Here is a 17,474-nt window from a genome sequence, read left to right as displayed (position 1 = left end):
CAAATGTGAGCGGCTCCTTGTTGTCATATGCTTTCATATTATCTTCGTCGGCTGCAGCTCAATGAACACGATGATTAGGTAATAGCCCAGTGCACACAGCATGTTTAGGATAGTATTTTTAGAATCATCCTTTCCAAATAGGTACTCACGCCTCATGTCTAAATTCCCCTCTTCTCCTTCTCTTTTCCCAGAAATGGAAGGAACTGTTTGACAAGGTACGTGCCGCAAAATTTCTCAACTCTTGCTTGCATCATCCAATTGTGTTCATTTTCTGTGACCTTCTCCCCCCCCCCCCACACACACACACATTTGCCAAGAAATGCTTCCCACTATTGCCGCCGTTTCAATTGTTTGGAATAATTACTGGCCAGAAGGATCCAAACAGTGCTAGCTATTAAGCTTATAGTGATGAATATATATGAAGGAGATACTGTATGTTCGAGAACCAGAATATCATTCCATTCCTAAAGTAATGGTTTATGTCATGGGTGTCATACTAATTTTTGTTGCGGGTCGCTTTGGAGTTACGTCTTCTCTTGGAGGGCTGAATTCATGTTTACTAATCACGTCGAATTATTACTTGTACACAACAAGTTGATGGATTCCTCGTTTTGAAATCAGTCATTTGTTTGTTGTTTGTTCACTTATTGTTCAAGTGAGTGTAAACAGGGTCAGAAAATGATCTCAATGTTATTTGTTACACATGACAATTTGACATTTCAGTACAGATTTTAGAAAGGATCATGGAAGTTGACACACATGATCTGCTTTTGCGGGCCACATAAAATGACATGGCGGGCCAGATCTGGTCCACCGGGCCTTGAGTTTGACACCTGTGGTTTAAGTGATATCCTCCCCCCTCAGGGAGCACTAAAAACAGAAATAAATACTACATTTATTATATTCATTAAAAATGAATAATATTAATGATCTGTTGAACTGTGGATGTAGGCAATTTTAGCAGAGGTGTTGATGAAAGGGGGGGGGGCCCATAGGCCATTATTTTAGGAAGTGAATGATACAGTACAGAATAGCGAGACGGAAGATGCTGGTTTTCGCACGTCGTGTAAAAGAGGCTTTTGATATAAAGTCAGGTATGTCACTTTAATGCTCGCTGAATTGAGGGATGCCGAGGCTTCACGAGATCTGCTAATTGTGGTTTGCGCTACGAAGTAACTTTCCCCAAAACATGGTTGAGTTGACCTTTGAAGTTTGCACTGTTTGCCAAGCTGTGTCGTTCGACTTCTTTCTCAAAAGTGTTTGGGTCTCAGCTGGTCGAGACTGGACGCTCTCGCTTCCCGTCAGCTCCGTTTTCGTGTAGGCTCATTAGCCAAATGTATTTTTAGATTCCAATCGTGCCTCGTGCTGCTCGCTTGATATCCTTTTTGAAAAAGCCTGCCGGCTTGCCAAAAAGCAAAACCATGGGCTTTGGCTTTTGTCAAAGCAAACTCCTGCAGCGACCAGTCATGTGGGACACACACACACACACACACACACACACACACACACACACACACACTGTAGGGAATTGACCCTGATCATGCAGTGACGGTGTCACAGACACACATCAGCCAGGCCACTTTGGTTTTAATCACAAGAGAGCGCAACACAGTCCAGCTGACAGACCCCGATGACCACACAACACAAATGCACATACACAAAGTAGTCACTCTGCTGTCCCAGCACCTGCCTGCCCTGGGGCCCCCCATACTTTCTCTTCGCGGAAATTGTATGCATGAACATAAGTGTTTTTGTGTGTGTGTGTGTGCGCGCGCGCGCATGTGGCATTTAATGGGGTGAGGCAAAGGCTCATGTCAGACCCAGTTTTTTTTCCTCTTTTGCAAAGACGTGGGGTCCCAGGGGATTACGAGAAAGGGAGGAGCTTCCCGTGTGTGTGTGTGTGTGTGTGTATGTGTTTGTGTGTGTCCGCGCATACATGAAGCCTTAAGACTTCCTTTATGTGCCTCCGGCGCGGGTGTCAATGTGAAAAAGTCTCCAAACGGCAGCGTGCCGCTTCCAAATGCGCCGCCGAGCTTTTATTCAGCACGCCTTCCCTTTTGTCTCACAATGACTTGTTTCATTTGTCAAGCAGAGGGCGGGTGACCCCGGCCATCCTCGCCGGCGACGCCAGCATCTCTTAAACGACACAGGTTGCTGCCTCACGCGTCCCAATTATGCCGGGGATGCCAGATAAAACAAACAGGAAGTAATTCAATCAAATTTGCGGGGGGTTTCCTGGCTCAAATTAAGCAGGGCCGGCACCATTCTGATCACCAGAAACAATCATTTTTTTTCCTGTGAAGTATTTACAGGATATTGATTTCTCATAACAGCCGGCCCGGTAGTCCAGTGGTTAGCACGTTGGCTTCACAGTGCAGAGGTACCGGGTTCGATTCCAGCTCCGGCCTCCCTGTGTGGAGTTTGCATGTTCTCCCCGGGCCTGCGTGGGTTTTCTCCGGGTGCTCTGGTTTCCTCCCACATTCCAAAAACATGCATGGCAGGCTGATTGGACGCTCTAAATTGTCCCTAGGTGTGAGTGTGAGCGTGGGTGGTTGTTTGTCTCTGTGTGCCCTGTGATTGGCTGGCAACCGATTCAGGGTGTCCCCCGCCTACTGCCCGGAGACAGCTGGGATAGGCTCCAGGACCCCCGCGACCCTAGTGAGGATCAAGCGGTTCGGAAGATGAATGAATGAATGATTTCTCATAACAGTTTTTTTGAGGGCCCATTTTTTTGAGCTGGCGATTTCAGGTACCCTAAATTTGATCTGGCTGACCAGTATGAAGTGTCAATTTCGTTCAATTGCACGATATGGTTCCAGTGACCCAATCAAATTTCCCCCCCCCCCCTTTTCCCTCTTGTATCCCAGGTTTGATATGTGTCATGGAAGCATGAGCATCTCAACCCTTTAAAATAAGGCCGATATCGCCCCGATACATATTACTGGTATTGATTCACGCCCATCTCTCATGGCCCAGATGAGTATTTGACTCAACTCCTCTATTTTCACTTTTGTGTTGTCACATTTCACTTTGAGGCTAAGATGGCCAGTGAGGCACCAGATCCAAAAGATGCTCTTTCGTGGGACAGATTCTGCAACCTTTTTCATTCGCTTGCAATTCCACAAGTCTGGAGTGCAACAGTATCAACCGTGTGGTGGAGTGAGACTTTTCCCTCTCTCAGCAACTTTCACATTTGCCATTCTTCCCAATGAACACATTAAATCTTCATCCATATCATCTGTGGCACGCTGATATGCTCCTCTGCATAATGGCCATTGACGTGCGCGCAGATGGCGAGGTCACACTACGCTGACCCTCTCAACATTCCCAGAATGATTGACACCAGCTGAGTTTCGTCGATCCCAAACAATTCGGAGGAGCTGCAAATGGCCCGCACTGTATTAAGGAAAGCAATAAGAATAACAGATAACATCTTAAACGAGTTAATTGAAAGATTTCATCTTTGTTTATTGTTCTCTGCTGCTGCTGCTGCTGCTGCTGCTCCTCCTCGGGGCACAAAATATATTTCCGTACTGAAAAGCCAAGTTCCAGCTGGCGGAGTGTGAAAACAGTTTCCGCTTTTATGCTCAGGTAAAAATAGCTGCCGCGCCTGTTGATCGGTAAATGGGAAAAAGACGATGTGCCAAGTTGGCCATAATTGGTTTCACGGCTCCAATTCACAGCAGCGCTGGCATGAAATTGAAATGTTGCGCTAGGTACAGTGGCACTTAATGGTTTATCCCTTTGTAAATACTGTGCATATGTTTACATATGATAAATCACAAGGTCAAAACTAGGGCCCGACTGATATGGATTTTTATTTTTAAGTTTTTTTGGGAGGCTGGTACAAATTCCAAAATTTGGCAGGATAAAATTCTGACAAGTGATTAATTGTACAATTATTTTAAAAACTATTTAATGAATAAATACATACATATATATACCAACAACATATAAATGACATGGATTATTTGTCTTGTTTTTCTCCAAATTGCATTCTGACTGTGTATAGATCTATGAAATCATCTGACTTGGAAAAAAAATTGCTTTGAAACCATGTCGATGGTACACCGTTGTAGCACCTCTGCCGTTGCCATGCCAACCCAGGAACCTTTCCAGTGCTCCATAACATTTATTAGACCAGCCAGGACAACCACGTATGAATTAGCGTCAATTATCAGTGTAGCATTTTGGAAGAGCATTGCTGCACCTAATGATCAGACCATGTTTGTTTTTATAGATATTCTAACACAGCCATGTGTTATTGTTTTGTTTTTTTGTTGTTTTATTCATTTTAAACATTTACATGAATTGACTTGGCTCCTTCTATCCTGCAGTTACAATCTTTTGAATTTGTGGAGAAGACCGCATCGTCTCCTTTCAAACCGTTTAGGACACAATTGTGGTTAAGTCTACGCGGGGAACAAAAACGCTACATGCTGTTCAGTTCTTTGTTCACGTTCTGCGGATGAAACTGTAAGACATGCCCACTGGGCATAGTAAAACATCTGTTGACAATGTGTGATGGAAGCTAGAGGTGACCCCTCCCGTCAGGTCTCAGCAAACATTCTTTGTCCAATCAGATTTCAGCCTCCATGTGCTCTGAGAATCAGTATAGTGATGGCGATGAGAGTCTTCTTTTGACCAATCGGATTTCATATTATTTATTATCATAACTTTTAAGATAACAGCATTATTCTGTCCTCTGATTGGTTGGCTAGAGCATATATCAGGGGTGTCAAACTCATTTTTGTCGCGGGCCACATTTTATTTACAATTTCCCTTGGAGAGCCGTTATGACAGAAACCAAATTAAAAAAAGTCAAGAATAATGGTTTATTCAACTATTCTTTAAGTTACTGGAATGAGGAGTTTGGTTACACGACAATGCTTCCAATATGTCTCTTCTTTTTTACATATGAGAATTTTTCATTTGGGTAGAGATTTTAGCAAGCATCATAGAAGTTGACATGTTTGACTTTCGCGGGCCACATAAAAGGATGTGGCGGGCCAGATCTGGCCCCCGGGCCTTGAGTTTGACACATGTGGCATATATCTAAGAAGTTTACCGATCAGTAAGTCTGGTGACTTTAAATATCTTGCCCAGTCAATCCCGATTGTTTTTTTTTTCTTCATAACCAACAGCTTACTTCGATTTTCCAATCTCGTTTGATTGTAAACCACCAATGAAACGATGCCGTTGGGTTGTTTGAATTGCACATGAAGTAGTTCTCCAAATAAATATGAAATATCTCTCATCTCAGAGCAGCAGTGGCTGACTTTTTCAGACCTCTGCAGAGCTCTGTGTGATGAGATCAGCGGAAACAAACGGCCAATCGCCAAATCCTCCAAAATTCAGCAAAATCGCCCCCGATTCTCATCCAGGGCCCATCGATCGATGCACCCCTAATTTTATTGAAATGTTTTATACGTATGTCATGTTATTTGATAAAGATGAATTCTCGAGTGTTCCAAGGGATGTTACATGGCACAGTTGCCTGCTCTTACATATTGTGCTTGTGTTAAATATTGATGGTTTCAATGATCGGCATGCGCTGGAGTTAAAAGTTGTCCAAAATCCTCATCAAATGCCCTGATACCACAATGCATTAAATTTCGGAGAGTCTATTTAAAGAATCTTGGATGGGGCTCTCATGAATAATCCGTTGACAACAGTTGGGATCCTCACAGTCACAGCAAACTATAACTTGAAGCCAAATCCCTTTTACAGCGATCCCGTTGCTTTCATGGGATTGAAATAATGTGTGGGTGAGCGCGCATGCTAACAGGCTCTTTCGTAGGCCAATGGTGAACGTTTCCACCGGGGTGTGCATTTTGCAGGGAGGAAGTTTCGTCTCGCCAGGCAGATGGCACTCCGACAATCGCCTCAAACAAAAGCGGCCAGCTAGCAGGATCCGCCGCGTTTAAACCTCTTTGTTCAGATTTATGACGCCAGATACGCTCTCTAAAACGTTGGTTGGCTTTTCCGATCGCTTTGGGTCATCTGTTCACGAAGCTGCCTTCCCGCCAACTGCTTCACTCACTTGTCATTAGAATCCCTAAACAAATGTTAATCCCTGTCAGTGATGCATATTACCGAATACAAGCAACATAATCTGCAATCAAATGAACATGTGTCATGGTGATTGTATTTTCTCGATGGCTGTGAAAGTTTTGTGTGCAGGCCTTGTTTCGCTGCACAATGTCTGATTGTTTCTTTTGGCAGAGACGTTTTGGCTCTGTTGTAGAACCACGATGTCAAGTGGCATCAAATCAGATTCCTCTCAAGTCGAGAGTATCGCTCAGATGGAGCACACAAGAGGCTTCCTAGTTTCAAAATTTTGGGGGCCAAAAAAATGACTTTTTTTTTGACTGCTGGTAATTAGATTAGAAAAATAACACTTTATATGAAAAACGATTGACCCCGGATGCTTGGATTCATTTTGCGTGACTGGAAGCAGTGAGATAGATGGCTCTTACTAAATGATGCTACTTCTTCTGTTTTTTGCCACTTGTTAATTGGAAAGATGGTCACTATTAAGACTAGTGGTGAGAATCAAAGCATACAATGCAGCATGCAATGTGCAGGCTTCGTGGGTTCAGTTCCCAATCTGTGACGGGCTGAACTGGAATAAGAGGGATAGAAAATGCTTGCATTTTGCAGACGACGACGACAGTATCGCAATACAGTGATTCTGCAGAAATATATGCGGACGCATCTCAATAAATTCTAATACCATAACTGATTTAATTCAGTTGTCAAGAAGCGGAAATGAAACGCGCCGAATATATCAATTCATTACACACAGGAAATGACTCTTCAGAAAGCTCATTTTCATTTGATCGCAGTGGAAAGTGTGACCAAACATTCGACTGGTCGTGTATGTGAAGAAAATAATCATGCAAAATCTTACAGATTGCTCGGCTCTTACTTATTTGGTCATTGCACGCGGGATCTGGTGCGACCTGGTCGTCTCGGCTCATCCGAAGTGAGCGACAGTACTTCGTCATAAAGGCCCGGCCTTTTGTTTTCCATTCTCGTATCATTTTACCGGAGTGTCTGGCTGCCAAAATCTGACAGCAGTGCCAATGTGCTGAAGTCGATGAGTGTGGTGCAGAGGACCCGACAGTATTGTAAAGAAGAGGTGAAATGAAGACCTTAATTAAAAGTCTTCCGGGGCAGGGGGTTGGGGGGGAGCAAAGGTTTTAATCTGGATTTTAAATCATTTTACTAGTTCCGAAGGAAATTTGAATGCCACGATTGTGAACCATCTTTTCTGGAAGTTCGCATGTGTTTTCTCCTCATGTCACAATATCATTTGAAAGGGCTGCCTTCCAACAAAGGCCGTGAGGCCGTACACGGACTGTTGACCTCACAGGATAATGCGAAGCGGCCTGGGAATTCACATGAGATTCTCACCACTTGCTAGGATCTCTGCCCTGTCTGATCCTACTTCCCTTATCAATCCAAAGATCCATCAGGAAATATTTCACCAAAGTAACACAGCAAGAGGAATAGTCCCCCCCCCCCCCCCCCCCCCCACGCCCCCCAAACTATTCATCCGTCCAGGTAGTGGAGGGCTTTTTATTGGGGATTGACAGGCAGGTCAACCCTGAAGGCATCCTTGAAAATGTCCCCGGCAACTCCGCTTGGTCCCCCCCCCCCCCCCCCCCCAAATGACCCTTCTTAACCATTTTCCATTCTCAACATTTGGAGGAATTGAAGGGGGAGCAGACAGTCGCAGGTCCATTTGCCAGCTTTTAGAGATCATAAATCTGCGCTGAATGGAGCCGCTGCCGTCACTGGTGCTGGGTTTTGACGGCGCTGTGAGGCAAAGTGGGCGGGGGGGGTTGACCTCAAGGCAGGCCCGGAGCAAGAAGTAGCGATTGAATGGGAGAAGAAGGCAGCCAGCAAAGGGCTCGTTAAACAAATGTTTCTCCCCTCTTTTTGTCCCCCTTCTTCTTGTCTTACAACGCGAATCGGAGCGTTTGATGGAAGCTTTGGCCCGACGGTAATGAGGGGCTCTCGCCTCGCTGTAAATGCTCGGTGTCGCCAGTTCATTCGCCGATGTGCGTCTGTCTTCGCGCTGACCCAAGCATGACCTTTTGCCTGACTGACACGGCCACTCCATCAGTGTTTTCTTTTACGCATGTGTGCCTTTTTGACTCTTGCTTTTACGATCTCCGTGTCAAAGGCAGCCAGCCGCTTTGATGGCGAAAACTTCACCTCCCCGTCCCCTCAAATGGAAGTCTGCACGTCTAGTTGTCACGTGCGTTCTCTCCAGCGTGAACGCTTTACTAAGCAGCAGCAGGAGGTTAAGTGTTTATACGAGCGCACGCTCAAGCGCCTGCTGAGACGCGCTCGGCTTCACTCGGTTGCGACTCCCTTTTTTCTCTACTCCAGACACCTCAAGGGGCTTCCCGCTCCTCACTCTCGCGCCTCCTCCTCAATCCCTTCAGCTATCAACTAGCGTTTTTAAAACCGTATTCCCGCACGCGGTGTCTGAGTGTGTTTATTTAACAATCTGTGAATGCGAGGTGTGTGTAATGAAGCAGGGGGAGTCGATGAGGAGTGCGTAAATTGTGTGTCAAAGACGTTTTGGAATGATATGAACCGTTTGTCTATCCGCTTGACGAGTCATTAGAGCGCATTTGGAACCAAGAACCAAATACAGTCATGGCTTCACGTGACGTCCTTGAAATTTTGCCACAGAAACTCGGGCCTTCTCGAAATTGCGACGTCAAGGCTTATGACCGGCGTCTGACTTGTACATCCGTGACTGACTCCCTTCTCAAAAGTGTTTTTAACTTGCGAATGTTGACGTCGGTGCCAGCATGTGAAGCATATCATGCGGCTGTTGCTATCACACGGGACGAGTTACTTGATTTTTAATGAGCGCTTTCTCATTCGGTCACAAGAGCACGAAGCACCATTAACGTCGGGGAAATGAACAGGCGCCACTGTGGTGTGAATGACATAAGCTTCAATCAGGGGTTTTCAGACGCTCGTGAAAACTCACTTGATTCTTATTGCGTGCGTGCGCCTGTGCATAAAAAGTGGGGATTTAATATAATACCTCCGCGCGTGACATTCCAACCGCACATCTTCAAGTACCATGTGTGTCAAGTGCTTCGGTGCACATACGCCCGCTTGGGTCATGGCGGTTGCTTGGTTACAGACCATTTAATGAGGAAATGGTGCGTGTATATGTTGGCCTCAGAAGGCTGCGTGGGTGAGTGTGGGTCTGTACCGTACTGTGTTTGTGTGTGTTTGTGTGCGGATGTGAGCTCCAATCTGGAGACAGGTGATTCTGATTGACAGATTTTGTGTAAATCCTGAGAGAGAGACACACCGTCAGAAATCGACGGTCAACGTGAAAAACACTGCTCTCAAGTTCAAAATGAGTCATCTGTCTGAGTGAATTGTTATTCACTATTTGGAATCATTGATATGTATTTTGCAGGCCGTGATTATAGCGGTGCTTTTAGATTTTGACTAGATGACAAAGCGCAGGAGCCGCTGTCAATCAGTCTTCTGTATAACTTTCCGATGATAATAGAACTGTGTTTGTAATTAAGTATTAAGTGGACTTGAATTAAATCAGCCTTCATTATCTTATCCAGCCATGCGTACGAGTCAGAGTCCAACTTCAGCTGATTCACTGCGACGACACTGGAATGAGTTTTTGAGACATTTTTTCCCCAGTTTGGAGCTTCTGTAATGCCAGTGAAAACAGAAATGAGACCGTTATGTAACGGCTCTTCGGGTTACAACAGCACCGACAAACGACATGATGAGGTCACCTCTGTACCCGGGTGCATTTAAGAAGCCATTTCAATCAAGTTGAATTGTGCTTCCTTAAACCTACAGCTACCCGGCAAAAACTACTGTAAATGGGGCCTATTTGTAGATTCTGATGATAGCTGCGTGTAAAAGGAAACATTCAACACATGTGCATGGGCATGACTTTTTCCGAAATCGTGTGACGTAACACCAACGTGTCTTAACAATTATACTGCATTATGCTGAGAATGAAATCGACTCTGCTAATTCTTGTGAGAACAAGTTGCTCTTTAACATATCAACGAGAGTATACCGTAAATGGAATACAGTGATACCACTACTTCTGAAATGATTTGGTTCTGGAAGAAATTTCTTAACTAGAACATTTTGTAAGTAGAGACGCATTTTCCATGTAAATGCCCTAATCCGTTCCAAGCCCGCCAAAATTCAAACGTATATGTTTTCTAAAGCATTAAAAACGGGTCAAAATATGAGACAAATACATGTTACAATTAGATTATTGCACAATAAATGAGTTGTTCTTATTGTAAAAAACAGAGTAAAGAATGAAAATGATGGTCATTTAACTTTTAACTGTGTCCTCATCTGGGTTTTTTTGCCCACTTTAGTTCACGTTCTCTCTCTCAGAAGTGGTTTTTGCCTGGCGTTTTGTCAATAACTTATCCAAGGACGTTTGCTTCTGTCGGCTTTTGACAGTCCTTTGAAAATGTCCAATGCAAACATCAGCATTGTGAGCGATCGCCCGACTTGTGAACACTCTTTCTGGGTGATTCACATTTACGTAAAACTATCGCCTCATGGCCCGAGGGGCGAATGACGAGGACGCTGCATAGACACATTTCAATCTATTTATCTATCTACACACAGACACATACGGGAGCCAATGGGATGCCAGGATGATGCTCGGGAATAGTCATTGGCAAAGCAGCTCTAAGTATGTTGCATTGAGGAAACTCTGAGCTGCGAGTAGCAGCCCATAGTGTATTTTTACCTTCCATATCCTGAAATTGCTTTCGTAACAAGAGGCAATATTTTCCTGTTGAGGCGTTTCGTAACTTGAAAACTTTGTATGAAGAGACGTTCGTAAAGAGAGGTACCGCTGTATTCTAATGTAGCACCACCAAGTGTGGCGGTTCACATAATCGCAAAATTTCTTCCAGCTAGTGTGAGATTCCTGCCGTGACCCTGACCGAAAGTGAAAATGGGAGGATGGTCTTATCATGGAAAAAATGTAAGTGAATTCATCAATCCTGCTTTCATTCCTTGTGAGTTTGTTTTGCTACAATTTTGCTTTCATGTGGCTAAGAACTTCGCCTTCACCTCTGCATCCACTTGGTGTTTCGCTAACGGCATTAACCGGCATTAACATTTGGAAGCTGGTACAAATCTCGCAGTGACATTAGTCATGTGTGCGTGGTCAGAGCACCGGCCGGGCCCGGCGGAAAGGGATGAATCGTGACGTGAATGGCGAATTGCTCTTTGTATGAATGCGAACGCTTGACCTTTTCTTGAGGGCTTTTCCACAATGGAAGAGGTGATGTGTGGGCAATTAATGATGTGAAGTCAAAGCCGCTTGTCACATTCCTCCTTTTCGTGAGTTCCCCGTCTTTTGAGGACTGAATCGGAATAACAATTTCGCTCCGTGCAGCATTCCTGCATCTTGACCTTCTTGGCTAAACAATACTTCTTTTGTCGGGATTACTCTGAATCCTCCCTCTATCGGAGAACAATGAAACGAGCCACTAGCTAGCGAGTTGGCAGCAGTGCTGGCTCGAGCCAGGAGCGGTTGGGTCACGCCCACGCTGTGGTAGAGGTCAGTTTATCCGCTTGCATTTGGTGAACAAAGAAACATGCGTACTTCAATTCTTATCGCGGCACAGTCTCAGAATTAGATCAGCTGAATCGACTCGAGGCTTATCAGGAGAAGCCCACCGCACAATTTCAACTTTGCCAATGATGGGCTTCCAAATGACTATTTTTTTTCTAGACCTCAGCCTCGCACCCAAAATCTCCATTTGCTTTTTGTGGCGACATTCACTTGAATAGAGGTTACTCATTGTTCTTTGCCGCAAACCATGTCAGAGTCCTAACAAATCAAAAAAAATCTTTCCACCTACTGATTTGAAACGTAGCTTTAGTATAAAGTGGTGTTTTGACATCCTCTGGACGGGTTTTCCTCTTTAAAGTTTAAAATAACTTACCGTACTTTGACCTCCATCATCTCTTGCCATACCCTGGATGACAGCAGAACCTGGGGTGTTATTTTGTGTTTTAAATCCTTCCACACGTTTGATGTATCAGCTAGCTAGCGCTAGGCTAATGTGGAAAGTTTCCAACTCTCGTTCGTGCTAGGATGGCATCAGGAGCCATTCCTGTGACACCGCTACACGCGAAACTATGTTATGATTTCTTTTCTTTTTTTTCTTTTCTTTTAAATAGAAATTGTACATGAGTTAGACATCATTTCCCATCCCTTCAAACACGACGTGAAGCTGAGGCTCCAGCCCGGACTGAGCTCAGTGGTCAGCGCTCTTTGCTTCCAAACCAGCGACATTGTGGCGGAGCAGGTTCCGCCGAGGTTTGCTGAGGAGGTGTGGCACACCTTGAAAAGGCTGCATTTGCCGCCCAGCGTGCATATCTGGGCTGTTACGTCTGCCCCTGCCCGAAATCCTCTCCCATTACACATCCTCCCAACCCAAGTATTTGAGTTGTCGTCGTTTACGTCTCCCATTCATGTGGCTGTCGTAACGGTTTTTCCAAACCCATACTGAGCCCTTCCCTAGGAGCAAAGTTTGGGATTTTGTTTTTCTGTCTCTCCCTGCTCCTCATGTTAAGTGAAATTGTTCTGGATTCATGTGCAATAACAATACATTTGATTACATTCCGCACGGATTTGTAGATAACAGATGAGAAAATCACGGGGTATCGAAAAATAGCTCTCATCCATCACCACCTGTGCATCCATGACATCAGGTGGCCTCACACACTTGGCCGTGTTCCTTTTAGCCAATGTCAGCCACCCTTCAGAATGCGTGAGCACCACCCCCCCCACCCCCCAACCCCGATCCCCCTTCAGCACCTCCCATTCAGACAGCCGCCCGCTGACAAGCTGTCGGCTCCATTCAACTTGAACTAGTCCGCTAAATGAGGCCAAGTCTGCCGGCGGGCTTGACGATAAACCCCCAGACCCACACGGTGTCCCCACTCTTACAATGTCCAATGGCACTGATGATGTACTTTCTCAGCTGTGACAGATCATGTGACAAAGGTGTGTGTGTGTGTGTGTGTGTGTGTGTGTGTGTGTGACAGAAATAGCGGCTCGAACAGTGTCACATTGAGCCAACCCCGCCCCAATGTGAAGGGGCTGATTAACATGAGAAGGCCACTGGGTGTCCATTGTAGCTGCGAGCTACTCTCCTTAGCTGCAATTAGTAAAGGAAACTCGCCAGCTTCTCCTGCATTTTCTTCATTCCTGACCTCCTTCCTTCAGAGTTGCTTTTTGTTCTTGCATTACTTCTGTCCTTTCTCCGATGAAAAACAGTTTGCCCTTCTTTTTTGTTTGTTCTTGTGTTCCCTCCCTCATTCCGGACATCTTTCCTGCTTTCTTTTACCTACGCATCTTTTCCTTGCTGATCTCCTTCCTCCCGTTCTCCATCCGTCCTATCTTCCGTTCGCCCAAATTTTTAGTTGTGCATCCTTACAGCTTTCCTTCCTTCACTTAAACCGACTTTTCTGCTTTCCATCACTTGAATTTAATCACTCTTCCTTCCATCGTTTGAACCCAATTTTCTTATTGTCTTACCTTTCGCCTCAGACCAGCTTTTTTTCTTTTCTTCCTGGCTTTGCTTCCTTCGCATATACCTTCTTTGTTACCTCCCTCTCTCGACAATGGATCTCTCCTTTGTTCCACTTTTCTGCCTTCCTCATACCTTCCTTTCTGCAGTCTTTCCTTCCACTTCAGACCTGCCCCCCACCCCCACTTCTTCCTTCCTTAGACCGCTCTATCTTCTCTCCTTCCATCCCCTCTGTCTGTACAATTCACAATTATTTTCCATTATTCACCGCATCCACGATATACATTAATTTAACACATTCATACATACTTTCGGGACACCCAGTATTATAGTAGTGCACGCGCACTCTGTGGGTCTTGTCACGCCAGTTGCCACGGTGATTAGCCACAGTCACGCCCGCCATTCCGCATCAGCCTGCAGGGGATGTTACAATTCGAACATGCGGCATTTCGACTCCCATAGGCCACCTTTTTTTTTCTTTTAATGCTCTACCCGTCATGTTCGTCATGTCGCACGAGCCAAATGGAAGTCATTCTCTGCACAGTATTTGTACCTGGAGGAGCTAGCACGTAGAATGAGACAGGAGATGCATTTTGACAGTAAATCATGCCCATCACTGCCATGCGCTGTGCACTGTAAGCCGGGTCCGACAGAGTTCCCAGCATGCATCCTGTCAGATCTGGTCAAAGGCTTCGGGGCTTCCATTTATTTTACAATTAACTCCTTCACTGCCATAGACTTTTATATTTGTCAACTGGAATCCAACCGTCGCCTGACACTGATGAACTTTAATGATGTTTAAAACAAACAAACAAACAAACAAACAAACAAACAAACAGTATTTTTAAAGTATGTTTTACAACGGGTACCCATGGAAGAGAATATCTCACCCAGCATGTCTGTGAAATCCAAACTTTAACAGAAGTGCAGACTCGATAATAGACTCTGTGTTTAAGCGACTGATTTTGTTTGTTTTTTCCTTTCTTCTCGGTCGGTATTTTCAAGATTAAATGTTCATTATATGTTGGAACTATTGAAAATGATTTCACAAGCTGCTTGAATGTTTCTTTATTTGGACTCAGTCAATCACCCTGAGGCTAAAATATTATTAACATTTCTTTTTTTTTTTTTTTTGCCTCTCTGCATATTTGATACAAGGCTAGGCATTTCTTTGGGCTTGAGGCAAGTCCTTAATATTTATGCTTTTAACAATAAGAATGCAAAACAGCCAGCATTGTTTTCAGAACGCAATTCGTTACTGCAACCAGAAAGACCCCCAATCGCCCCTTGCCTCGCCGCACTGCGGTTTCATTCTCCACACTGCAAAGATGCTTTTAAAATGAACGCTTATGATAGAAATGAATCATTTGGATCTACAGTCCGTGCACATTTTTAATGTACCTGTTTCAATCTGGTGCCTTAGACTATCACAGTTTCGTAAGCCCGAGTAACTTTGTTTCAAATAATATTAACCCTTTGAGGGACAGCGGTTACTACAGTGGTTACCGGGTGCATGAAAGGGTTCAAATGCCCTCAACTAAAAACTCGTTTAAATTAAATTCTTTTCACGCAGACACAAGGTAATAACCCCCAAAGTCCGTCAATCTAATCATTTATTTTTCAATGAAATGAACAAAAATAATAATTTCCCCCCTTTTAAAAACAAAACAAAACAGGAAATTGTTTCAATTAGAGAGTTCAGTAAATGCACAAACATAAATTGATTATGAGTCAAATACTGGTTTGATCTGTAAATTTCGTCAAAAATAGCCCGCTTTTCAGGCAGTTTTTTTTGTCGTTAGATTTGAAATGATTCTGATTGAAGATTGCAGATTAACTGTATATATGTGAAATATTTATTCTGATTTGGTGTATACTTGTGCCACTACATTCTGAAGTCGTTTCGCAGATGTGTGATATTCGCAGTTTTATGTAAACGTCACTCCAAATGTTGGATGTTATCAAGCATCCTATTATCTGGTTTGATCGGTGCGGCCCACTTGGTTTGGTGTCTGCGTGAAAGTCACAGGCAAACAAATGTCAGCTCTGCATGGGGAGAGGTCTGATGATGGTTTTAAAGAATATGAGTGTGCGCGTATTGGGGGAGGGCAATGGGGGAGGTGTCCTGTGAGGGTCTTGGATTGAGCTGTAATCCTTTCGCCCTGGTTGTAAATGACCCTGCGCGGTCTGCCGCAAACAATATAACAATGAGAACACACACACGCACGCATCTGCATTGTTTTAGCGGTGACCCTGCTTACTGTAAATGTTTTTACTTCGTCATGGGCAAATGCCTGCAGCACAATCTGGCTGATGTACTGCAACAGAAGGTTGGTTCTTTTTGTGGACTAATGCTTCACTTCCACTTTTACATAGTGAAAGTGTGTGTGTGTGTGTGAGAGTGTTAGGAGTAGATGTCGCAGTGTATCTGGTGTACTTTCCTGGGGACAATATTGTGGGTGTTAAGAGATGCAGTGCAAGTTTAATCATAGTCAGCCAGTTTTTTTTTCCTCATCAGAGAGTGAATACGTCCGTGCCGCCTCCTCTGCAGCAGATGTTAAATATTTTGACTGTTGTCCTCGTGTTTGGTACGAGCGCACTTGCTAAATGTAATATTCCGGTGCACGTAGACAGTAACAGCCGTCTGTGCATCTCCCACACAATATCGACATTCAGTTTACTGCCGAGTGTGAAATAACAAAGTGTGGTCTGGAATGGTTCCACTTTGTGGTCGATCACCGATTCGGCGACAATTTATAGAACAACATTTTCGAGGACGTAAGGTGCGGGATATTGGTACCGTCAGTCGTTGAGATAAGATGTTAGTTTTTTCTTTGACCAACCTCGGAACTCAAAGCGCACGTTTCTCAAAACAGGTTTCCAAGGTCACGACCTTGTAAGTAAATTCCTTCTCATAGAGTTTTCCACTCCACCCTAGAAGGTGTCTTATTGTAGATCTAAAATAAAAAAATGGCATATTTTGCCTTGAACATTTCCAGTTTATTATTATTTTTCAAGCTGCCACACCTCCCCTTTGAGAACAGCTGCTCTCGCAAATGGCAGTGTGTTCTGCTCCAATCTGCACCCGTCCTGTTATTTACACGTTCAGTGCCATATTTGTCCGATAAAAGCAACCCACTAAAGACAAAACGTTTTAATGAAGGGGGGTACTCAAAAGGCATTGACCAGACTGACCCAAGGGTGTGAACATTTGTCAGGTTCAAAATCAATACTCTATTTGTGCACGCACACCACTCACAAAGCAATATTGGCAGTGTGTCTGCTGTAGCATTGAAGTTCATTATTTCCGTTGGTCCGTAGAGAGTAGAACATGGCAGCTTGCCAAGCTGCGTGTTGCTGCCTGTTGTCTTGCTGACTTTTTTTTTTTGGGTGGGGGGGTTCCTTCACTTTAACTAACACTCGTGGGTAACAGTGTCATGTTGGAAATTGCTTGCAGTGGCGACAGTCACATGCTAGCCATCACCTGTGGAACAGGTGCCTGAATACGTTTATTTTTTATTTATTTTTCATCGAGCACTTTTCTACATGGCTTCCTATGCTGTCCAAAAATGTACAGAATTCGTATTTTTACATTTTCCAATGGCGGTCCGGGTTTGATTTCGGCTGCGGCATGTTCTCCCCAGTTTGCGTGTTCTCCCCGTGCCTGTGTGGGTTTTCTCCGGGTACTCCAGGCCCTCCCACATTCCAAAAAACATGCATGGCAGGCTGATTGAACACTCTAAAATTGTAAATAGATGCGAGTGTGAGCACGGATGGTTGTTTGTCTGTCTGTGCCCTGCGATTGGCTGGCAACCGGTTCAGGGTGTGGATGTGATGGTTGTCGACAGACAACGCTAATATGTAGAAAGAACTTAT

General features: G+C 44.4%; 1 protein-coding gene across 2 annotated transcripts in view; it reads left to right on the top strand.

The window, feature by feature from the left end:
- Positions 1 to 17,474, top strand: part of rhbdl3 (rhomboid, veinlet-like 3 (Drosophila)) — a 29,856-nt gene that overhangs the window by 1,554 nt on the left and 10,828 nt on the right. For both annotated transcript variants that reach the window (XM_052084110.1, XM_052084111.1), the window contains exon 3: positions 192 to 215. In XM_052084110.1, the coding sequence (XP_051940070.1) occupies positions 192 to 215 (24 nt within the window). The remainder of the gene's footprint in view (positions 1 to 191; positions 216 to 17,474) is intronic.

Source organism: Hippocampus zosterae, chromosome 13 (assembly GCF_025434085.1).
Source record: "Hippocampus zosterae strain Florida chromosome 13, ASM2543408v3, whole genome shotgun sequence".
Taxonomy (NCBI): Eukaryota; Metazoa; Chordata; class Actinopteri; order Syngnathiformes; family Syngnathidae; genus Hippocampus; species Hippocampus zosterae.
This window is presented reverse-complemented; position numbering and strand designations above follow the sequence as displayed.